The sequence below is a fragment of the Haemorhous mexicanus genome, chromosome 6 (assembly GCF_027477595.1).
Source record: "Haemorhous mexicanus isolate bHaeMex1 chromosome 6, bHaeMex1.pri, whole genome shotgun sequence".
NCBI lineage: Eukaryota > Metazoa > Chordata > Aves > Passeriformes > Fringillidae > Haemorhous > Haemorhous mexicanus.
The window spans coordinates 42,934,218-42,960,065 of NC_082346.1; the positions used below are offsets into that span (position 1 = coordinate 42,934,218).

Sequence of the window (25,848 nt, forward strand, 5' to 3'; positions counted from 1 at the left end):
TGGGAAGATGCTTGAAAGAATGAGCAATGCTCCTAGAAAGGTGCTGAAGGTTAAAGAGCTGTTTGGCATTATATACACCTATTTGTAAGTTATACATCAACACCTATTTGTCGTGCATTGAAACTATCTCCATACAAAGATGATGTCCTTAGGAGCAGCAAAGACAGCATGTCAGTTTTAGGATAAAGAAGCTTGCAGTAATGCATGAAAAAGCTCAGATGTGTCTTGCTAAAGATCATTTGCTCCCTTCCATGGAAGAAGAGTACTTAGGAAAATGTCACCTGGCAAATAGTAATAATTTTTTTTTAAAATCTACATGACAAAAATCTCATTAAAATGGGATTAAGGAATTTGGAGCAGTTGTAGAAAATCAGAAGACTAATTGAAAAAGTCAATCTTCATTGTTCCTATTTGAAAAATAGAGCCATCTTGACCATCATTATCTACAGTATCTTTCAAATTTTTCCACAAAATGCTTACAGTAGTAGCTACGATCAGGTTTAGCCACCCCACAGCATTGCCTTTACTGCCCTTTAAGAAGCAGGCAGTAGTTCTCACAGCAGAATGCCCCTAAGGTAAGTAGCAGTCACTTGCACTTAGGTTTATTGGAATATGACTGAAGAATGCATACCTGACTTTACACTGTATTTTTCACTAAAGCATTTAAAGAAATCAGACCATCAAGCCCCATCGAGGGGCAACGTGTCATTTTCTCTCTTGCAAAATGAGTATTGAAGGATGAATTTGGGTAAGGGTAGGAAAACTGTCATTTAAACCAAATCATAGCAAGCATCTGCCTTACTTCAAAGATCTCATTCATGGTTTTCAGAGTCAAGGCAGTACATTGGTTATATTTATAAGGAAATAACATCCCACATATTACAAGGAAAATTGGCCCATGCTGAGAAAGAAGTGACAAGGCATCTACATAGTTAATTATAGTTAAGAAGACAACACCATGAAAATCCTGTTGCATATATATATAGCAAATACTTTACATGTGAAGGAAGATTATCCAAACAAAGTACACTGGGGGAAATAAAAGCCCAAGCAGCTGGTACGGGTGAGAAAATGCTAGAGGGTAAAACTCTGCAGCAGGTCAGACCAGAGCTGCCATGGGTCATAGAAGGAAAACACAAGCACCTTGTCTCCTCTGCTTGCCTCATCTACTGGCAGCTGTAGGAACAGCATCCACCAAATAACCAAGGAAAAACAAGTTCTTACCATTACAGTTCCAACAGAACATCTTGGTGCAGCTTATGTAAAGATCACCTAATGCAATTTAAAAGCTCAGGGGAAAGCTACCTCAGGAATACCAGTTGTGAAAGTAATTTAAGTGACAGGAAACCATGGAAGTGAGAGAAAGCAATGTGAGCATGGTCCAGTAATTGCTTTTTTGGGGGTTATGTGCCCCCAAAGGAAGTTATTCAATATGTACATTTTATTGCAGAAACTGAAGTACAACACAAATTAGTCCTTTAGCTTTCTCCAAGCACGAGCTAAACCAATGATCCTCATCAAAGATCACTGGATGGACACCAAGAGATCACAGCTCCTCTGGCAGGCTGTGTCAGCAAGCTGAAATGCAGATGCTAATGCATTGAGTTTGAAGTGATGGACCTCTGGCAATAGAAGAATAGGACAGGAATCTGTTACTAGAGTTTTGCAGAAAGTTTAAATCAGTTCAGCTGCAGCTGAATAGAGGAATTTCTAGCTCCTGACAGTCCTTCTAGTGCAAAGCAAAATAGGATTTCTACAAACATTACTGAGCAAATACAAATGTTTTAGTGCAGTGGCAAAGGCTTGGGGTCACTTGTTTCAGTTTAACAGAAAGGTCCAAGAAAAGCCACAGTTTTTCTAAACCCTCTGCTCTCTCCAGCCTCTTCAGAGAAAGATTACCTAGCTCTGGTCTGCCTACCTACCACACCATCACATGCAGTGATTTGGGAGAAGAAAAAACAAGCACGAGTCTGACAAATTTTCCAAGTGGGTAAGGGGCAGCAGAAAAAACCTGCCAACACTGAACTCCTGTAGTCTTTGCTGGACCCAACCTTTTTTTTTCTCCTCTGAAAGATTTATCCATTTCAGGTTTGTGGTCTCTCTTTCCCAATAAGACACCTTCAACTTAAGAGTTAATTTCCCAAAGACTTTGTTCACTAAAATCATGGCCATCTCAGGCACCTGAAAGACAAGTACAGCACAGGGACACAACGAAAGATATGGGAGACAAAAATATACCACATGAAATGACAGAGGTAAAGAGAGGCCAAGCTACTTTCCCATACCTCTGACTCAGGGCCCACCAAAATGTATGGGCAGGAATCCCCTCATGATCATGACAACCAGTTGCCAAACTAGCTCGAGTCAAATGTCTCTCATCTGCCAGTCAGAAGACAACACAGATGTTGTACATTGGGTTACTTCTCACATACCTGAGCAGCTTCTAAAAAATGAGCAAGTGTGTAAAATGCTCATCCCCTCCCACATGTACGCAAACAGCAGCTGCAGTGGGCACTCTGTACAGGGCGCAGCCCACGCTGGCAGAACACACAAAGATAAACCTTACTTAGGAATGCTCACGTGCTGAGTTAAGTACTGCGATAATTAAATCGTTAGTCACACTGACAAGTGGGTGGAAGAGGCTAGAAACGTCTGATGCAGTTTGCTACAGGCAATCACAGATTTACCACTGATGCATCTGTCACACACAAAGATGGGCTCAGACCCAAGCATCTCTAACAGCTCAACTTTAGGCTATTTCCCAGAAGCAAAATGGAACGAAGACACCAGCCCTGCATCCCCAGTGTTGTAAAACAACCAAGAGCCACTACCAACCTACTGCATGCAAGCAGCTGTATGATTTCACACACTCAAAATACTCATCCAGGGAAAGAACTTGCAGAGGCTAATCCTTATCTAGGGATCTGGGAATTTCCCTTCCTGAAATTGTCCCTGATAGTACTAACTAGTTATCCAGCATTTTTATGTCCCCAGTCTTGTTACGTGGCATGTTTCACTTGGCTACTGAGTAACAAAAGGCTCTCAGGGTCAGCAGAGGAGATCTGAAGAATTTCAGTAAATACCTAACCACCCTCTTCAGTATCTGCCACTCACATAGGATCAACTCATCTTTGCAACAGTTTTCAGTCTCCTCTAAAGTACAAAACTGAAAGTACTTCTGTTTGTCTTAATGAACAAAATTTTACATGAGAGCTGATGGTGAAAAATTGGATCTTGACCCCAGAGCACCAGCCCTTGTTTCATTACCAGCCTCAAAATTCCTCCCCACAGAGCAATATAATTAAGAATGGGGGAGGGAGAAAGGCAAAAATGGTAACGTGTATTAGGACACCTCACTTGTTGTCCTGGTCCCAACTCCACAGAGAAGCTTGTGCACCATTCCCAAGTCTAGAATTAATTGTTACTAGAGAAGCCTAAGGCTTGTGGGGAGCCTGTTTACTTGCTACTTCCTGCAACAGGTCAACTTTCAGGGAACAGGAGCCTGTAGGAACATGCACAAAGAGGACAAGACTCACGGCAACAAGGTGAGGTGGGTTGTTTTTCCCCAAAAAATTTTTATTTGAGAAAGCTGACAAAAGTCTCCCAAACAGTCATTACAGGTAAATCCACACCAGTCCCCCGCACCTGCTCCCCAGTAACTACTCCAGTACAGTGAAGATCAAAACATAACACCAGAACGATGAGAGTGTAACAGTCACCTGGGGAACTTAAGGCCTCACCATCATTTTGAAGATAACTTTGTACTCAGATAAGGATGGGGAGAGGATATCAAAACAGACAAGACTGGAAAAGACTTTTTCTTGTACTGTCTTTTCAAGTTATATAAAAACAAAAGCAAAACCTTAACAGATCGACAGGCTTCAAACTGTAGGACCTAAAACTACCTTCAAATGACTTCTGTAATTCAGTCCTGTGGCACTGCTGCTGTTCTGCACTGTAACAGCTTTCAAAAACATACAAGGATAAAATGGATGCAAGGGCAGAGGAGTGGACTTAGGATCCTAATATGGCTTTATCAAAAACCAAACAAATTAAAAGCAATCAAAGTACTTGCAGTGGAATTAACAACTCCAAGAACTGGGGAATAGCAAAGAACTAATGTATTTAGATGACAGGAGATCATCTTTACATCCTCTTTTTCACTGCCTCACCCTGGACAACTGTTTCCTTCCTAGTAATAGATCAGACTCAGGTGAGAAATTATAAAACTATGCTTTTTTGAAACTGCTAGGCTGGGCCAGGGCCACGACAACCCCATCCCTACCCAGAGGTATCTAGACACAGGACACCAGAATGCTGTGCTGCTGAACCACTTGTTCTGAAGGAATGCAGAGATAATGACAGAATTGCAATCACAGCCTAAAGACTGCAACAAGTCCAGGAAGTTAACCTGCCCGCTTTTTCCCAGCCTGGCTTTTTTAACATAGTGCCATCTGGACAGCTGAGCAATGGTGAGAAACTGCTGGCTCTTGCTATCTAGTACTGCACAGGAAAATAACAGGTCTGTTGAGGGCACAGTACAGACTGTCCCCTCAGATGTAGAATTAGCCTATTTCCACCCTGTACTGCCTTTTTTCAGTTCATCCACATTCTTCCAACTCCTCTGCTACTCTGCACAGAACTACTGTACCCTCAGACCTCAATGCAGGGTACAGGCCCTCATGCCTCACGTGAGCATCAGCTCACCCTGCTTTGAGGTCTCATAAAATGACATTCAGCCAGCTGCCTGGATAGATGAGAAGTCTCCTTCTCAATGTAAGAGCAAGTTTCTTAGCATGACCTGCTTCCATCTGCTCTGTGACTGTATCTGAACAAGGCCTCCCACACAAAAGGCTCTTCCTGACCAAGGTTTTCAGGAAAGCTGCTGCACCATTTCAAAACAAGAGAGGCAAATCCAAGACAAACATGTGGGGGAAGGGTGGGACCAAGGCTGGACAGCTTATTTGAGCAAAGCAGGCTTCTTTCCAAGCTCAAACACACTTCCAAGCCAGCCTTAGAAGGCTCCCCTTCCTCCAGGCTGAATCACCATATGTTCAAGTGCTCTGACCTGTCAGCACAAAGACACCAGCTCCCACAGGGAGAAACACAGAGGTCCACGACTGGGACCAAACCTTGGAAGACCCTCTATTCTCAGGCCCTGCTGGAATGATGAATCCTATTGCTTTGCACTCATCTCCATTTACTTGAGGCTTAGATCCCAGCTGGTGAGGACAGGGAATCTCCCTGCTCTGCCCCAGTGTGACCTGCATGCCACCTAAAGAGCACAGCAGGGTCAGGTGGTTCTGAATAACACTGCAGTCACAAGACAGATGGGAGACATCATCAAGCCATGATTATAGAAGGAGAATAGACAGCGCAAAAAACTTCCTGCAGCTGTCATGGAAACATCTTTTTTTATTTAGTCGCTGCCCCAGGAATACCCAAACCCATCATGACCTCCCCCACCCTCAACATCCAACAGGTTTTCACAAGTCCCCCATTGCCTCTGATGTTCAGGCTCCCCTCCCCCTTTAAGGTCCAAGTTCCTCCTGAAAAGCTCCAGTCAGTGAGTATCCTCTGTGAGATGGCTCTAGGAGGCCATGGCTAGGTCCCAGCGGTGTCCAGCTGGGTCTGAGAAGAGGGGAAAGAAGATTTGCTCCTTTACTCAATCAGCTTCTTGGCCTTGAAGAAGCGACGCAGGTAGAAAACCTGCCAGGTGGCCAGGCCGATGAGACAGCACATGGAGAAGATGCTGAAGTACAGAACCCGTGTGTTTGTCGACTCTGAAACAGACAACAAACCATTGCACCTGAGTCTGGCATCACAGGATGCACCCAAGATGGCAAAATTCCCAGGACTTCTTCTCTTCCCCCATGCAAAAGCAAGATAGCATGAAGGCAAGGGTACCTGAGAAGAAGCAGCACTTGAGAATAAAAGCAGAGGGAACAAGAAGGATAATAAGAGGGAACAAGGTGAAGCTGTGGTTAATAAGCAACACTGAATGGAACAGAGTAATTCCCATTAAGAATGGAGACAGAAAGAAATGATTTCTAGAGACAGAACAACAAGACTCAGTGACTGCTTCAGGTTTCCCTTACTAGGAACAGAACAGGCAGAGACCACTATAATTGCCTGATCTCCAAATACTGCCCTAATAACACATTTAACAGAAATTAGGGTTTTTAGAGTTCCATCCCTCTGAAGGGGCACACAGTCTCTCACCATTTGTGTCCCTCATCTCCTCTTCTCGTTTCTTCATATAGGCAAAGTCGTTAACAATGGACTCTGAAAGATCTTCCAAACGTCTCAATTCTACTTCCAGGGGTTTCAACTTCTCCACTTTAGCAATCTAGAAAACAGGAGAGTCAAATCACTGAACCAAAACCAAAAGCTCCCACATGGGTTTTTACTGTCAGTTTGAACCACTCCTCCCCACGCGCTACAGATCTGGGGCATCCTTCCCCTCGGGAAACACCTCTACGAGCCAGAAACTACCATTGCATAAAACACTATCACTTCTCCCACCTGTTTTCTGAAACACACTTTCCTACTACTCCTCCTACACAATGGAGGAGCACAGCATGCATATAAGCACACTTCTTCCTTATTCGGTTTCATGTTAGCTTATTCACAGTTAGCTTCTGAGGAGTGGGTTGAAGCTCTTGCCACACGACTAAACCTCCAGTGAGTATAAGTCACAGACTGAGATACAGGTGACTAACTTACCTATGTATCCGATACAGCTCCATAGGCACACAGGCCATCAGCACCGACACTCCCTTCGCTAATGCCCCAGAGAGCCCAGGCAGCCCGGTTCCCAGCAGTAGCAGCTTGATTATCCCACAAGAGCTCGGGGCTTTTATCCCTCAGACAGGGCAGCACGGGCTCCTGGCAGGGACCCCGGAGCCACCGGGTGGCGCTGCGGGGCCGCCGCCGGGCCCCGCTCCCTCCGGGAACAACCCGCACCCCCCAGGAGCGCTGGGCCAGGCGGGACATCACTGCTGTGCACAACGCCCGGCCCGCGGCTCACACGCTTGGTATCCAAAAACAAAAATCCGCTGCAAAATTTAATCAGAAAGCACAGCACACAACAGCAACTGTTCAAGTTGAATGTGTAGACACGTGTCTCTGCCCCAGCTGTGGCTATAACCTGACACATGCATTACATAAATCCTGTGACACAAAGACACTAAGCTAACTGCGATTCCTGACCCTTCTCCAGGGTTTGGGTAACTGCAGTTCTTTAATAGAATTTGTCACTATTAGCAAGAAGTGACAGGCCCCTGCCATGAAGGCCAGATGCTGTGTCCCCAAGTAATGCAGCAGAGGAAAAATGAGTTAGAGAAAACACACAAAGCACCTGCAGTTCACCACCAGTCTCAGCCTCACAGGATTATTCAGATATGAGCTGCATGATGGCCATCTCTCAGTGATCCACACTGACAGGCAGGCAAGAGGGCACCCAGCACAAAGGCATCCCCAAACTGCCACTCCCAGATGCAGCTGCCTGGGCATCAGAGCCAGAGCTGAAGAGATGCTCGTGACCAAGCCAGTGCTAGCTAATCAGCCCTTCCACTGAAGGGTCTCCACATGACACACATATCCTAGCAAGCAGCAAGCCATCAAACAATCATCTGAGGGTTTATATGCTGAGGCAAGCTGTATATTATAGTTCTGCCAGCACAGCAGTGTCAGTTTGGAGTGTTTGAGAGGAGGGGTAAGAAGGAGTAGGTTAACCCCCTCCTGCTTTCTAGCGAATAGGTTGTGTAATGACAAAACCCTGTGGCCTGGACACATATCTGCCTGCAGAGACCTTTGCTGAAAAACTAGCACCAGAGTTTGCATGTCTACAGCCCAGACTCTGCCGACACTGCTAGAGCAGCAGGTCTGTAACACACACAAGGTCTTGGGCAGCTGTACTGACAAGCTAGCCTCACACTGACCAGCTCCATTATCTTCCTTGAGGGCTCATATCCTCATTCGCATAAGGCTACAAGGGTTCCACTAGGAAAAACCATAAAAGGTTTATCTGCTCCATCTGCATACCTTCAGCTGCTCTTAATAGGTGTAGCTACAATCTAATAGCTGCTCTTAGTCCTGCATGTATTCCAAGATGCGTATCCTGAATCACAGAGTCAAGCAGAGTGGAAAAGACCTCTGTGATCCAACCTAAGACCCAGCACCACCACAACGACTAGGCCATGGCACTAAGTACCATGTCCAGTCTTTCCTTAAACACCACAACCTCCCTGTGCAGTCCTGGAACCTTTTACCCCTAATGAACCCAATATGCACAGCTACTCCAAGAAATTTTGTAAAAAAGCCCACCAAGCATCTGTGATGGTGGAACATCATCATCCTAGAAACAATATCTGGAGTATCAGCACCAGGATAACAACTCCAACGAGCTTCCCAGGGGTCACCTAAAGATTTGTCAAAGCATAACTCTCTTCTAGCATAGAAAGAGATACACTACAGCCGAGAACTGATAAGGAGTAGTCAATGTGGAAAAAAACCCTAGATCATCAAGCATTCTTAGTGCCATCAGAAATCTTTTCACTTTTTTAAATCTTCATTTCTACTTCTTGAATGAATAAAGTTATCCTTCCCAAACACAGATAATTAAGATATGACATTGCAGTTAGATTTTTCTAATCTGGCTCACTATCCCAGCTGCTTTGCTCCCAGAATGTCTGGGTCTATGAAAGTTTATAAAGCCAGACTTGGACAGTATCAGTGACCCTCATTAAACTCCCTGAATCGAGTCTACTTGCAGCAATTCAACAAGAAGGACTAGGGCTGTACAACAGGTCACTGGTACCCAACAACACATGAACACCACAAGCAAAAGGCTCAAAAAGGCTACAATTCCACAAGAGAAACTCAAGCAACATTCCTGCCCTCTGAGACCTTACCTGTCAAGCCAAAACTCACAACTATGACAGTAAACAGTTAAACATCTATAGCAGCTGTACAAATAATAAGTCAGTTTGAGTCCTTTGTAGACATCTGTTCAACAAGGCTCAATACAGTCTACAACTTTGAGAGGTCCTCACAAGTCAAGCACGATTGCCAGGGCTGCCAAGATCTGCATTTGGTATCAAGTGGGACTGCAAGTCTAAATTCTTCTTTTCTTGTATTTGTTCATGGACCTCTTCCCTCAATGAGCATAAGAGATGCACTTATTCCAAGACAGTTTTATCAGTACAACCAGTGACTATGTAGATACATAGGCATAAGAGAACTTTTCTGCACAGCAATGGTGCTTCTAGGTAGCACTACAGTAAAGTAACTCTAGAGTATGCTGTGGGGTGGTATTTAAAGGGATTTTGTAAATATAGCAAACAATCCTCCCAGTTATGCTCTCAGGGATTCATTCACCCCATAAAATTTCAACATCTTGCAATCCCTCAGTAGCAGGTTGATAAACAGCTGGGCCTATGAGTGCTCCACTCTTCCCTGACCCCCAGCACATTTTTACTCTCCATGTAGGATGTGCTCCAGACTGACTTAAGCTATGACTGCTCTGTTCTTCCCTGACCCCAAGCATCTCCTTACAGTCCACATCGGAAGTGCTCCCAGCCAACTTAAACTACGCAAGACCAGACAGCTCAAAGTTTGAAAGGATATAAAAACACCAGCATTACCGTCTCAGATTTTTGTTAATTTTCTATCTGGAACCATGCACAGCCTCCTGTGCTACCCACTCTTCTCTACAGCATCTCCCATGCCCTTATGCACAGTGGACACAGCAATCATTTGCAGGACTCTTTCTCCGCCAATAATTCTCATTTTCTCAGGCCCAGGCTCTGTACTGGGGGATGACTGATCCCAAATTCTAGTGAGCCAAAAGCATGATAGCTGCCATAAAAATTCAGCATCCAAACCAGTCAGGACTGTCTCAGCCACAAAGTAACAGCTACTCTACAGCCAGCTCTTGGGCCTAAGCAAGCTATGTCCTCCTAAGATGGAAATGTTGAGGCTTTTATCCCTATTTCCAATGTCACGCCTTCAAACCAAATACCCATTTCACAGCAGCTACTACTCTGCTAAACACCTTTACATTGATACACTGCCAGTTTTTAGAAACACACAAAAGCCATTTCAGGCCTGCTGAGCCAGTACATCTTACAGCCAGGAAGGTAAGAACAGTTAACACTGAAACTTGACCTTTAAGAGAGGGTCCGATATTAAATTCAGATGACCTCTGCTGCAGGAGCTGGGGAAACTTCACCTCTCAGTGTCTTGTTGCCTCTAAATACCTATGCCCAGAAGCTGGGTCATGCTGTCCTAGTGAAGAAATTCACACAGTCTCCAGTTCCCAGAGTACAGAATCAATTCTAGTTGATGTTTGTCTTTTTTCTTTTCTCTCCCATAACACACAAAGCTTCACTGCAATTGTAGTTTGCAGACAGGCTTTCATCACCACTGGGAAAACAGCTTCCCATCATGAGCCCAGATCTACAAAAGCATCACGTGACTGCTGGGAAAGGGAAGCCTGCAGTGCAGGCAGCCAGGGGACATACCTCCTCGTAGTTCTTTGCCTCAACGCCATGCTTCATATCCAGAGTCACGAGCTGGTCCGGCATCCTCCCTGTTCCTGGAAGCATAATGAAAGGATTCCTTGTGTGAAACATTCAGCCTGCCAGGAAATCACCAGCTCTTCCCACCAGTGAGGAAGAACTCAAATCCCTCCCCTCCGCTCCCTCCATGTCTGCAGCTAACTGCGGAGGCAGCACAGTCCAGCCTAAAAATACAGAGACTTCACAATAAATCCTGGCTGAAGGAGAGCCTCCCAAATATAATGAGAACAAGCTGTAACCAAAAGCACTGAGTGTCTACAAGATGCAAATCACTGTAAAAACTGCAGAGGATTAGAACACACACACCAGCTGCTATGAGATAGCCTAGTGAAAGACAAGTCACCGGAGGGACAAATATTCAACTGGGAGGCCCACGTTCACAGGAAGTGAACAAACAATGTGTCAAGGTTACTGGGGCTGTAAATGGCTTTAAATGGCTGTAAATGGCATTCAAAGGAGCAACTGATAAACTGCTCCAACTGAGGAAGGTGGCCTATGAGGACTACTGACTCTTACATGCTGGAATATCTGCAGAAGCCAAGGCAATCCCTTTACCATCTCAGATAGCCAAGAACCACACTGCTAATGCAAACCCCAAGATAGCAAGAGGCTTCTGAAGCTGGGAAAACACTGCCTCAGAGAGCTGCCAGCTGGAGCCACACAAACAGCACATAAGGCTGCCGTCACCAGCAGAGTAGGTATCTTTCAAGGTTGATACCTCCAGGCTAGGGAAACCTGAGGCTTATAGCTTCTTTCAACTGTTACAAACTGTCACATCTGAGAACATTCACAAGAGGAAAAAAAAAATAAGAAAGTCAGATCAGATGCTCTCAAAAATGCTGCACATCAGCTTATCTGAGTATCATTCTCTACCACCCACCAAGAAAATGTCTGTATGTAACACATTTCCAAATCCCAGCATGTTGGGACATACAGCTGTCCTCAACTGGCTGCCAGCAAAACACAAGGTCTGAATTTACTTAAACTATGAATTTCAGAGTCTCTATCCAGGAGCATGTCCAATACTCACATTTTGTCTCAGAAGGCTGCCAGGTGGGCATTCCCTCAGTCCACAAACAAATTCAATGTACAGGTTATGGTGGGTCACTCCAGTTAGAACTAGGAAGTATTCCAGATGTTTGATACAACATCCCAAATTTTTTTTTCTACCCACCCACCGAACAGCTCTTCAATACCAGAGTAGAATCACCTTCTACTGCTAGCAGGACAGTGAATAATTCACTAAGATGGTGCTCATCGGCTACAAAACGCTTCCTAAGTTTCTTTATGGGAATGCACTATACAAGAACAACAGATAAATTATGATTAGAATGGAATTTTGCTGTTTTCTTATAAAAGACTGGTTACTGCAAGTATCCCCTGAAGTCCCAGCACTGTTCTTTAACAGACAGGCTGGTCAATAGATTTGACGAGTACTCCTTTCCCCAGACACAAGTTTTGACTGCTTATGCCTCACACGTTACTGGCACGCATGGAGATAGGCAGGTAGGACAGACAACAGTACCTGTAGAAAATATTCACAGCATACAGTTCAGTGAGAGGTTTTTTTTAAATTACAGCAACTTGATTTGAGAACTGAAGTTTGCAGGAAGAGATGAGAAAGATTAGAAGACTAGTGAACAGAACAGAGCTAGAAGAATTAATTTGCTAGACTGGAAGGGAGAGCCGCCAAGAGGCAGTAAGAAACCAGAAACCCTAAAGCTGCCACGTGCAAAGGGACAGAGAGCAGACATTTTGCAAGAGGCCAACATTGTCAGGAACTGGCAGGGAAAAACTCAAGCTGCTCTCCTATAAGTTTACTAAGCCCAAGGCAGCTCCCTTCACAGTCATCAAATCCTCTGAAACCCCTTGCTTCTCTGGCAGCCAAGGCTCAGCACAGCAAGCTGGATCAGCAGCAAAGAGAAAAACAGTAGAGATTCAGAGATCATGAACTAAACTGATGCCTACATTCCTGATACCTACACTCCTCAGGTCTTCAAGAGGTCATCTCACATGAGCACTGAACTGTTTCCTGGGAAATTAGGGGAGCTCTTAATTTACAAAGTCAGTGGAAAAGCAGGATGGTTGAACTGAAAACCAAAAAATTTTCCCACAGGAATTACAAAAAAAATGAGTCCTAACACTCTTAAAGTTTGGGAAGAGAACGATTACAGAAGGAGCATATAGTTAAAGATTAGCTCACAGAAGAGCCCTAAAGGGAGAATGCAGTGAGGCCAGGCTGATCACCTGAGATCAGCATATCATGGGAGAATAAATGTGCCTGGGAGCAGAGCACTGGTCAGGAAGACAGGACTATACTGCCTGGAAGAGGGTAAAAAGCCCATCATGCAAATACCCACAGCTCCAAGAAGCACCCTAAGAACTCCTCCACTCTGATAAGGTGAACCCTCGATACAGGATCTCTTTCTCACTTCCTCTTCCTCATTTCTGTGGTTAGGGATTGAGAAATCCCAGTTGCTTGGACCCTTAAGATCCAACTGCTCTAGGTTTCCTCTACCAACAGTTTGTCTCTTTCAATACTCCACAAACATCCTCCTTGGCTGCTGCCCTAAGTCCTGATTACTTACTTGATGAGACTGGGAAAAAGACCCTAATCTTTAAAGAGAAATATGGGAATTAAACAGGCTTGGTAAGTTCCCCCACTCCCATGCTGACCTCACAGAGGAAACAAGGTACTTCCTTGTGATGTGGTTACTTCTTTCCAAGTACCTTAACCAAGTCCTGCAGATGATCAAGCCTCACAGTGTCATGTCCCTTACTTTAATACTTCCTTGACTTCCAGCACAGACATGGGAGGTCTGCAGATACTCCAGGTAGAATTTGGGGCACCTGGGTCTAAATAAAGCCTCCAGAAGAGGATCCAGTTGCTCAGTTGATGAGCTCTATATTTTGTCAGCTCAGTGCCCCACAGGTCATCAAGGTAGAAATTGCATTTAGAAATACTTACTCCTCAACCATATTGAAAGCTTTAAAACAAACTTGCAACAAAGGAGTCAGGGAACAAACATTTGCTACAATCAAAACAGTTGTAAGGGCTCAGACTAGGCAAAAAACTTCTGCTCTAAAGCACCGAACTAAGAGTCTAGACACAACTAAAGAAAGAAACCTTTCCCACTTCAGTGTGTGATCACATGGAAGGTATGAAAAGGTCTGCAGGACTGTCTGGAGACTTCTCAAATACCCAGGTGTTGGAAAGTAAATAGCATGAGTGACTCCCAGATGAGTCACTAGTGCCTGCATGTCTCAATGTGTTAGGGAACATTTGGAAGTCCTACCTTTGGAGTAAAATAAAAATATAATCCTGTGCATTTGGAATCACTATTTTATCTGTAAAATACCATAGAAGAGGTGTTCCAGATCCCTCCCAATCCCAGCAAAGAATATAGCCTTCTTTTTCTGTAAACTTCTATTCAACTTGCAAACTATTTACATCTTGTATATAGAGCAGAAATAGCAAAACAGCAGCTGCCTTTCAACTGATTTAAGGAATGCTGCTAGTGAAAGTTCTGTGAAACACTCTGGGATCTTTTAGGATAAAACCTAAGAAAAACTGGGCCCAAGGACCAGAACTCTGAGAAGATGGAGCACCTACAAACTTGCATGCACTCAGAGCACCACTGATGAAACTAGAGCCCACGTTGGCCACTTTCAGCACGTTTGTCCTGAAGCTGAGCTCGGGCAATACATGCGTCACACTCACAGGAAACAAGCCTCAGCCCTCGTTAGGCAACCATCCTTGCAGCACAAATGCAAAGCTGACGTCCCTGCTCATTTCCCCTTCCCTTTATTGACCACCTCAAGAGCAGTTGTGGGTGCAAATCAAGGACACATTCCCTTTACACACACAATCCAACCTCATTAAACAGTTGTCAACCTATCACAGGATAGCTACCAAAAACACATTGTGCATAGATCACATTCTAACAAATGGAGAAGAAATGGCCTTCTGGGGTGAAAGAGAGGTCCTGGAGATGATGGCACCCAGTTCTGCCCTGGCTCAACTGCAAGATGGGGAGAAGCATGAACTGGCAAAAGACGTGTGGTTTGCTCACTGGTACTGCCTCTCATTGCAACTGTGGTGACCTCTGCAGGAGAAAAGCCCAATTCCCTTTTCAGAGGAAACCCAAGTGCTCTACACAACAACCACAGACTATTACTTCAGATGCAACACACAGAGCAGATGTTCTGCAGTGAGACTGGCCACAACCTCCTGAAGATCAGCTTTAAAAGTCAAAAAGTGTTCTGTGGACCGCTTTACTCATATTCCTAATCCACACAGCCATGTAAACTTAATCAGAAGCTAGAAACAGCCAGCACAGCTTTCATTTCACTTACCCACAGGAAGCTTGCTCTCAAAGCAGGCCTCAAACATATCATAGTCTTCAGTGGTGAAGGCAAACTTGCCCTTGCTGGCATCCTCCTTGGCATACAGGATGTGCCCAGCTGAGTCAGTTATCTGTAAGAGGAACAATGAAGGTAAGAAACACAATACTTTGCTGCCGTGAGCTCATGCTGCCTGTGCAGCAAGAGTAATACTAGCCTCCCCTTTGGATCTGCTGCTTTCTCCTTTCAACAGTTTCCCTCCTTCTCTGTGACTACATCAATTCCTCCCCTCCTCATCCACACCAGGAGCTGACAAAGTCAGAGTGACTAAGAAGTAATTATTGACTCTTAGATCCAAAAACCACCAATCAACCAAAAAACAACACCCCCCACAAAAAAAACCCACCAAAAATCTATAGACCAAAGAATCAAAAAAATCCCAAACTGAAACCCACTAATTTCTCTTCCTCCTATGAATCCCAAATATAGACTACATGTAAGAACTGTAGCTGAACCAAACTGCCATTCATTGCCTTTATTTTGCAAGCAAAATTCATGAATTCCCATAGCAACAGAGATAGGGAGAAGACTTATGGGACAAGAGTCACATTCCCCAGAAGATGAAATGGAGAAGGGTACATCTGTTCCTCTAGAAACGAACCATGAGTGTGGCCCTGAATTACACAAGGTTTGGGTGCCAAGATCCATAAAAGTGGCCACTTCAGAGGACAATTCAGACTCCACAGACAGAATAATGACTGCTTTGCACTAAGTCTATAAAACTACTAAGAATAGGCAAAAACTGTGGAAGGTCTACAAAAATGCTTCAACAAAAAAAGAAAGGACACGCATTTCATGACGCAAACTTGAGAATAATTGTGCTCAATTAAAGGCTCCATCCAGCTGAAACACTCTGACTGGGGAGAGGGGTGAAAAAAACGGAAGGTGTTACAACACTGCATGAAAACGAACAGCGTGTATTCCACTGGAGGGCTTCCTACTTTCCCTCAATGCTAATTTTTAACAGGTATGTCTGAAACAGCATGGACACTAAAGTTTCTAGGGGTCTTTGAAAGTCTTAAGAGATGAAGAAAGTAAAAAGCTTGGGAATAATTTTAATAATAAGACCAAAGTACACAAAATAATTTGTAGCATGGAAAAGGTAAATCAGACATTCTCTTTTATTCCAGCCTTTTTCCCTGTACAAAGGCCATGCAAAAGGGCTACGTCCCCAGAACTACTCTACAGAAACACTCTTTATTCTTATTAAAGCACTTAATTAACTCCCTGGCACTGGATTTGAAACAAGCGTGGACCTACTCATGGATGAGAGCTGCTGCACCAGGCAGGAAAAACAATCAACTATAAAAACTCTCACACTTTATGGTATAAACCATAGCAGGCAAGACTTTAGGAACAAGCCTCCTCTATATACACATTATCCCACAATGGCCTTCTAAGAGATTTGTTGTAGCTGCCCCTGAACCATATGCTGTCAAGTGTCTAAGAACCATGAGGAGCACTGTTCCCCATGCAGCATCTCAGAGCTGTACCTGTTTTCAAGTGGCAAGCAGACGAAAGCACGCCTGCACAGCCAGGTGCAGGCAGCTGTGGGGCCATCGCCTTGCCACAAGCCACCAGGCACTGGGAGTCACTGGGAAGCACTGGGCCCAACTGAGCAGGCCCTTCTGCAGTAAAGGACTCTGTATGTTTCAGACGCGGCATGTGCTATTTTAGTGGAGGGGTCATAATTAACGAAGATGCCTCATCAGCATGACACCATACATTCCACGCACCAGGTTCTCCATCACAAAAAGTAGTGAGAACAACGTAGCTCTCAGATGCCCCTATTACTTTGAGCACTATTTTCCTATGCCTCTGTAGGCACCAGAGCTAATCTTTATGCAGCTTGATCCACTTTTGCCCTTTGCAGCTTGTGAACAGCATTCTGGACAGCAAAAGCTCTGCTATCCGCTTTCATCAAAACTGAATAGCATTACCCAAATCAGCCAAATACACTGCCCATTCAGCCGGGTGTGCGAGGGCAGGAGAAGCTGCTAATAGCCCAGACAGAACGCTTGTGGGGGAGTCGGCCTGAAAGGAATTTTTCATGCTACTCTAACGTTATTTACGGTAAGGCAATCCCCTACAGACAGGGCATTGTTTGTCCTTGACAAACAGCCCGATACGGTCGGGCCGGACAATGGGGCAGAGGCACGTGGCTGCCAAAGAGAGCTCAGGCGCCCAACGCCCCCCGCAGCAGGCAGCTGGCAGGGCCCGCGGATTCCTCCAAAACAGAGGGTGCCACTGTTAGCGCTGGGCTCTCACACACACAGATCCCAGCTCACCGCAGGAACCGAACTGAGCCTGGACACAATTAACTACCACCCTCCTCCCTCCCCTGTTCGGTGGCCCAATCCAAGGGGACAGAGCAGACCATCCAGTGCAGAAGAGAGAGTACCTGCAGACATCATACCCTGAACTGACCCTTCCCACACAGACCACAGAGAAAGCAGGCACCTATCAGAGATGTTTCAGCACTTATAACAAGCCCAGCATATTGGGAGGACACAGCATACGTGAACAATAAGAAGGAAAGCAAGAACTGCATACGCTATTTTTTCTCCTCTGTAGCTTTTCCAACTGACTTTTAAAAATGATGACTTTTAAAAATTATTACATTTTATGGGTTGAACAAAAAATAACTTCTATAAGCAGTATGACCCAGATACCAGCTTCATCAGCAAAGCCAACCAAGACTCAAACATGGGATTCACTGGTTCACCATCACCTCCCTAGGTAAGTCCTGTGTCATAAAAGTGAGTTTTGGAAGAGACCTTCGGGTCAAGTGACCTAAGAGTGGGCAACCTGAGAACCAGGAGGCTTCGTTCCCAAGCAGTAAGAGACAGATGGGAACATGGCACACCATCTCAAATACATGTGCTTTACCAGGCAAATACCACATCCATATTTTAAAGCCTTATTGCTGCTTGGCCCTGCCTATACACAGATGAGTTTCCTCTAACAAATGAAGCAAGAACAGAACAACACGATTTTTAAAAAAGTAGGACTCCAGAAGAAGCCTTCCCTAGCCATAACCAAGTACAACTGTCAATAATGCCAGGGCCTTCAGGCATTGGTAGGCAGATGCTGGAAAGGCAACCTGGTTTCAGGAGGTCTGAAATACTCGAGAACACCAAGTTCAGAAACTCCTGAGCAGATCATTCTGTCTCTGTTTGCATGCTTACTATTGAAATCTTTGGAAATGCAGACAGAAATAAAAAAGGGGGCAGAAGTCTTGTAATGAACTGACTATGTAGCAACAGACCTTAATCAGCTAGGTTGGAATTTTGAAGAACGCCTAGGAAAGGCAGATTGCGGGCAGAATTTAAGTGAAGTTGTTGAATTAAAGTGAAGCTGTTGAAATTTTATAGCTGCGTGTCACACGTGTCATGAATATTCTGCCAATCCTGTACTTCCTGAAGATTCTTCAGGATCATTTTCTTCCCTGCAGCAAATATCTGCCTACCTAAAATAAATGCAAGCCGCGACACAGCAAGATGAGAACAGCCATTTTGGGTACCAGAACCTGGTACAGCAAAATTTTCTCAGCCCCCACTCCACTGTGCCAGGATCCCGTTGTCCCAGGCCCTACGCATGGAGAAGCCCTCGGAAAGCCACGTCACCATAACTCTTTCTTGTTCACACGGTGTCAGCAGCCTGGCTACAGCCTTATCGCAGCGGCCCATCTCGCCAGGCGCCGGATAATCTGCACCGTGTGCGGATTAAATGGCAGACTGCGGGACGGGCCGTTGCAACCCGATCTTCGGGGAGAAAAAGCTCCTATTTGGCTCAAGCTAAAACGCTGCCCTGGTCCCTCGCTGCCCAGCACCCGGAGCTCCTGGGCGGGCTGGTGGCCCCTGGCACAGGGCGAGTCCCCGGCGCGGTGCAGGCCGGGGCCGGGAGGCTGTCGGCTCACGCGTGGGCCGGTGTCACGCGTGGAACACGTCACCCCTTCCTTCCTTCCGTCCTTCCATCCCCGCCCCGCACGGCCGGCGATGGGAGGCGGGGCCGCGCCGTCCGCCCCGGCCACCCCCGCCCTCCCGGCCGGCCGGGGCCGCACCTTGAGGTTGGCGGAGGGTCCGGTGGAGGAGCCCGGCGGGGCGCTGATCTCGTACTCGCCCGTGACCAGCGTGTCGCGGTGGATCTCCTCCCGCAGGCACTTCCGCGCCTTGCCCGGCAGCTGGAAGGAGATGGGCCGCGCCGGGCCCACCAGCAGGAGCAGCAGGAGCAGCGGCGGGAGCGGGGCCCGCCCGAGGCGGGGGCGGCCGGGCAGCGGCGGCAGCGGCATGGCGGCGGCTCCGAGTGCGGCGGGCCGGGCCTGCCTCCGCCGCACGTGACCGCCGCCGCCGCCGCTGCGTCACGGCGGGGCGGGGCCTGGCTGGGCCGCCTGACGGGGCGCGGGCTGAGGGGTGCGGGCCGCGGCGCCGAGGCGTGACCCTTCGGGGGGGCTGTTTCGTTATGAAATAAATGAGTAATGAAGTTAATCCAGTAATAACGGGGGGGAGCGACTAATAATGGTTTCGCTTGTTAAGGAGTTGGAAAATTAGAGGAAAACGGAACCGTGCTCTGAGGCGCAGGAGCATTCTGGGGATGGAGCAGCAGTCTGGATCTCCGTGAGGCTGCCTGGCGGGCCTGGCGGCTGAGGTCCTTCACTGGGAGACACGCTCGCTGTTTATTGTATGGGGGGGTTTTCATTGTTTGAGGAGTAACTTCCCTCTTCTTCACACAAAAAAAATCAGTTTTATCAGTCTCTTCTTTGCATCAGTGCCTTGCAAATACCATTCAATAGGAGTATCCAAGCGTTTTTAACAGCAAATAAAATTATGATAATTTTTTTGAAGACAGTGCATTATTTTTTTTCCTCTCCTTTTCCAGCATACACTCAGATCTACTTTTTCTTTTTTTCTTTTTTTTTTTTTTTCCTTCTTGACACATTTTACTCTTTAGGAAGACAGGATTAGGTAACCACTGACCGTCTTTCGGCTGCTGCTTCCCCTGGCACAACATCGTCTCCATCCCCAGCCTCCTGGCCTGGCAGTGCAGCTGCCAGGAAGAACAGGCACAGGTGGGAGCAGTGACTTGTTCTGTGGCATAACCTGCAAACAGGGAGGAGAAAAATTGCACAGGTGTGTGGTTATGATCACCACGGTTGCAGTCAGCTCCTAGGATAAGCTGCAAATATTTGGGTGTGCTAAGATGTAAGGAAAAGCAGGAAGAAATAAATGGATAATAACATTGCTAGAAAGCAAAATATCTTTTTGATGTCTGTTAGCCTGAGTAAAAAATATTACACCATTGTTCCACTTTTATTCCTTAAACGTCACCAGCTGTGTTCTCTCTCTGGTCAAAACATGTCTTTGATGACAAGCAATGACAAGGAGTCGGTACAAACTTCAATGTAAAGCAAATTTCATGCTTGGATGTTCACCTGCAGAGCATTTTAAAGAGCATTTCAGCGCTTTTGTCTGCTTGTGCTCACACTTACTGAGAAAATATGGTGAAGGTCTCCTGCAGAAACAGACACTAAGCCCAAATGTACAGTGGTGGAGTGACCTCACTATTTGGAGGGAAATTAAAAAAAAAAATCACAAAATTCACAAAAAAAGCCCCCAAAACAACAAAAACCTCCTAGCATTACTCCTTAGCCCTTACTTTAAGCTCCAGTTTAATGTTTGAATTGGGATTTTCAGTCGCTTGACAGACATTTCAATACATTTTTGATTCTCTTCTCAGTTCACAAACCTTCCCTTACTTGGACAATTAAATTATTTGGAAACATAACCATAATAAAATAAATATTTGGGTCTTTCTGCAATATGTCAAAGTATATTTGCAAATGAAAACATTTTTTCCATTGCAGCACTTAAGGCAGAAAGAGCTATTATTTCACAAACTTTAAGAAACAGAGATTGCTAGGATATGAAGATATGAAATGTTGTACCATAAAATTCCTGATAAAACTGGCACAGCATGACAAATTTCTTCATGCAGAACATTCTTCAAACCAGTGATATGTATCCAGCATTCTAACATGTTTAAAACATTCAATATTGCCTTATTTACCAGAGGAAGTGGCTCATTCATGTTAAGGTAGACTCATTTTCTAAAATCAAAGTGTGAACTCAATCATTAAAAAGCAAATATATGACTGACTACAATCCCTTTCTATTGTGGCCATTTTGTCACGGTACATTTTTAGGTGAATTACATTTATGACCAACAAATTTATCCCCTGCTTTCTGTTGTAGTCTCCTCCTGTGGATGCATTATTCTAGAAACTGCCACACAGGCTAGTTCAGATCTAATTATAAAACCCCCTCAGAGATCCTTTAGTACTTCAGTGTGTTATGAAATAAAATGGTACAGAGCTGCTGTGAGTGTCTTCACAATCCCCAGCTTTTATTAAAAGCACTTAAACACGCAATGGGGCAATTTCCCCTGAGTGTGCAAAGAAACTTAGAGCAGAGGGAAAGCATTTGAAGATCCTTTCAGCTGCAGGTTAGGAAATAACAGTCTTGCAGGGACATGCCTTAATGTTTCCACATAGTGGAGGCTAACAAAATGAAATGCTTCCTGTAATTCAAAAACCCTGAACAGAGGTGAAGGAGAGATTGATAACTTGTTACACAACTTTGCAGATGAAGTGATGACCTATTTTAGCTTAATCTGCTGTGTTAAGCGTTGTGGGAGCTCAGCAGTCAGCCGGAGGCAGGTATTCCTTCTCTCCACCACCAACCCATAGACAAATGGGTGTCTCCCCAAAGTAAACATTAATATCAGCTGCCAATCGTGACACACTGACAAAATTCAAACTATTTTGTTTGTGTGATAAAAGATATCTTTTATCTTTCCAAATATCCCTAATGCAGTTTTATCGCTGCCTTGAAAGTGATGAAGAGAGCAATGAATTATTCAGCTTTCAGTTCTGTTTTAGCAAAAGAGCAATGGAAACCTTTGGATGTCTCAAAAGTCTGAGACAGCAAAGGCCATTGAAGAAAATATGCCTTTTCACACCAAATTTCTAATTTTTTCCCAACTTGTAAAGTTCACAGAGTGTGAGCAGTAGTCAATTCCTGCCACACAAAAATTATCTTTTATCTATGGTAAATGGCAGAAAGCAACACTAATTTGCTTTCTCCATGAAACAATGTGTATGAATGTGTATGAATTATGTAATTAGACCTTTTTTTTACTGCTTCTGCGTCAGCTGCTGTATTTTTGCATTTTCTTCTTTTGGACAATAAAAAGTTGAAACAATGTTCCTCTTAAAAACTACTCTAGACTTACTTTTATGTTCTAATCCTTTTGCATTCTGCCTTGCACCTGGCAATCCACTACAAGCTACTGAGAAAATGCTATAAAAATTACAAATGCTTTACAACGTGAATCAGTGTTTTTACTAACCATGCAAAATTATCCATCCACCACTTCTAGAAAGTGCAAGGCCACTCCTTTTAAGGGGCTATATTTGAACTCATTGCTGGGATATAACTCTCACAGTCATCATTGTGATCACAATCCAGATAGAGATGCTATTCAACCAACTAAAAATAAATCAGTGGCTGAACAGCCATAAAACAGTATTGCACTGCTTTGTCTCTCCTGTAATCTGTCCCAGAGATGACATGTACTGTGTGCTGGCCATATAGCTAAAATACATACCATTTGGGTGAGAGGCATGGAACAAAACAACTTTAGATATCCAGAATCATTTAGAGTTTACTCCTTTGAGGAGATGAACTCCTGTTACAGTATATTTATATGTATCTGCTTCCATTTCACCAAGTGATTAAAGTTACTCCTACAAAGTACTTCAAAATCCTTCATGGATGTGAATTGCTTGAAATCAACTGTATGGGGCTCAATCTAAATGATGAGTCCATTTAGGGAAACAAAACATCCTTCATCAAAGACAGACCAGATTCAATCACAAACAAACCACTTTGAGGAAGTGAGCATTCATGATTCTTCTCTCATCTCTCCCCAGAGCTTTTCCTGCTGCCAGGCAGGTTTGCAGCTTTTAAGCAGCAGCTTGACAGCCCTCCCAATTTTTTTGAGGAAACCTTCCACTTTTCCCAGCAACTTTCACCTACTGCCCTCCTGGAGTTCAAGGGAGGCCCATATCCCTTTCCATTCCCAACAGATGGCTCCAGGCAAAGCCCTGCTTCTCCCACAGCCCCAGCAGCATGAACCATGTCCAGCAGAGGCATGCTGGCCTTTCCTGCTCACCAGCAACAGTGTTGGGATTAACTTTTCCAGCAAACACCAATACAGAGTTCACCTAGAAACCCCCAACCTCTGCAAGAAGCAGCTGGCTTGTTATCTCCTCTCAAACCCCAGCTCTGTCCTCCTCTGACCTTTGTGATAAACATGCCTCTGCTCAGGGAGGGTAACAAATTACTGTTTGCACAGGTTTTCAAGAACGTCTACAAAAGAGGTTTTGTTACCTAAGCCACAACTCTAAAAAAATAGAAGCTTGGGGTATTGTCTTGTCTCAATAGGCAAATTCTCCAGTGTTAAGTCATACCATTATTTTTCTTTCAGTTGTGAATCACAGTGAGGCTCAAAACAACACAAAAGAGCGTACATTTGATGTTTGAGGCATAACTTTTAGTTACTTTTTCTTAAAAGACCGTAGCTGAGATCCGTCTGATTCAATGCAAATCTCTGCATCTCATGGGCTGTGGGGGCTGCAATCCCTTTCCAAGCTGGGGAGAAATAAGTTATTCTAGAGAGGTCTCATCCTGAACCAGACATCTAAATCTGGTTAGATAAATCTCACTTCAGGTTTCTTCAAACTGAATTTATGCTGAAATCAAGATCTAATCAGCAGTTACCTTGTGTAGTGATGCTGTGCACGAGTCTGACTGTGCTGTCAGTCAGACAGCTGTCCTTGCCTACTGTACAGCATCTTAAATAACAGGTGCTTGGCCAGGTCCACCTCCATGCAGCTCAGCTCAAGGCCTTACTCACCTCATCCCTACTAACTGATGGGGACCCCCAGGCCAGCTTCCAGTCCACTCTGACCAGCTCCTCCACTGTCCTCTCTCTGATGGAGGCTACAGATGGATATGGCATAGGACAATGGAGAAGTCCACAGCATAAAGACAGGATATATTTGCTCCAGCATCAAGCAACTATGAGTTAGACCTAACTGGAGGCTCTCAGAAGAAGACTCACTATCCTTTTTAAAACTCATTTATAAAAATCTGGATCTTTCTACCAGCCATATCAATTTCAATGCTTTTTAATATTGCTGAACTCTTTAATCAAATGCTTTCCAGAGGTGCTGGCCAATGCCTGTAAAGGTGTTTCCTTAGAATCAGTTTCAGATGTTGGTAACTGCAAGCCTGTCACAGAACCTATCCTCCAGTTGTACCTGATGAGAAAATAATCAGTTTCACTCTCAAGAAAGGTGTCTGCCTAAGCTGCGAGGAGACAGCAACTGAGGGAAATAGATGAGGAAAAGTACCAGGTTAGCTACCAGGAAAGGCTCGAGTATCAGTGTGTTTAAGTGCAACTCTTCCAAATGATTCCCAGTTAAGACAAGCTGTGACTTCAGTGGTATTTTTAAAAGAAAAATTCTGAACTGAATTCTTAATGTAGCCATCCAGAGAGACTTTCACATGTCAAAAGTAATGTGAAAAACATTCAGGATTTTAAAAAGTAAACACTCTTGTGTAGGCTTTGCACGTGATAGCAAGAAGCTTTTATTGTGTAGGAAGCCTGAAGTCTTTTTATTATTCTATGACAGTGATGATTAAATGTTGAAACATTTTGTTACTGGAGGCTGTATTTCTTCAAGGCTTAATTTTAATTATTTTTTAACTTTTCAGATATTTAGCATTTTTATCTGTCTGTTCTTAGATCTTTTCTTCTTATACATCGAGAGTAAGTGCAAGAACACTGGGGAGGAAATACCAAGACAATAGAGAGTTCGAATTTCTAATTTGAAACACAAAAGTAATCTCTGCTGTAGCTAGGGAGCCATGATTTCTGAATTATATTATCCTCATATCACCTGCTAAGAATAAAAAGAGGACATCTATGCACAGCAACACTATCTATTTCAAAGATATCTTCATGCTAGATTTAATGGACAGTATCAAGCACGTTCTCCACTGATGAGGACGCTTAATGAATTCTTCCAGACTGACTTTTTTTTTTTTCAACTCAAAAAAACCTTGCTGATTATTTGAAGATTAACATGAAGAACATTCCTTCCTACAACTCATCAGAATGGCCAGCACCTAGCAGACGGTATGATGAATATTAGCACTTGTATATCAACAGCAGCGCAGCTGAATGCTGCTCAAGTCACCAGCTCTTGGGAGGAGGCTTGGCAGCAAAGGCAGCAGTTAGATGGGATGTTTATTGGATGTCTTCCACCAGCTGCACTGCGTGGTGGCTTGACTGTTGGATTATAAATATTTCCCCTTGTGAAAAAGGGAAGTTGGCTGGATGAACACTGATTCAGCAGGACATATTCATAGCCTCGACAGAGATTGGTGTGTAAGAAAGCAGGAATGGGAAGCATTGAATTAGGCCTGGGAAGTCCCCTCTCTCCACAGGCACATGAGCAGAGCACTTATCTCTGGAAGCTAGTCAGCATGGCACGTGGGCAATAGGAATATTAATAACTCCTCTACAGCAAGATTTCTGGGGGCAGGATGGCTCACCCAAACCACAGCCTCTGTGGCCACTTGGTGCAGATGGGCAACTTCTGCATTGAGGAGTTCCTTCTGCAAAGGCAAAGTGAGCTGCTGGGCTGGGTGGGGGTGCAGGAAGCACCCCAAAACCCAGTGAAGAGGTACTTGGGAGATGCTGCTTTGCTCACTGTTGACCATAGGCAAGAAGC

General features: G+C 44.7%; 1 protein-coding gene across 1 annotated transcript; it reads right to left on the reverse strand.

Annotated features, from left to right (window-relative positions):
* Positions 1 to 3,546: 3,546 nt before the first annotated feature.
* TMED10 (transmembrane p24 trafficking protein 10) lies at positions 3,547 to 19,305 on the reverse strand. The gene is made up of 5 exons (XM_059850007.1): positions 19,051 to 19,305; positions 14,940 to 15,060; positions 10,527 to 10,600; positions 6,223 to 6,349; positions 3,547 to 5,783 (listed from the first exon to the last, which is right to left on the reverse strand). Exons 1-5 carry the CDS (start codon positions 19,276 to 19,278, stop codon positions 5,662 to 5,664), a joined length of 672 nt encoding a protein of 223 aa, XP_059705990.1. The 5' UTR covers positions 19,279 to 19,305; the 3' UTR covers positions 3,547 to 5,661.
* Positions 19,306 to 25,848: the final 6,543 nt, after the last annotated feature.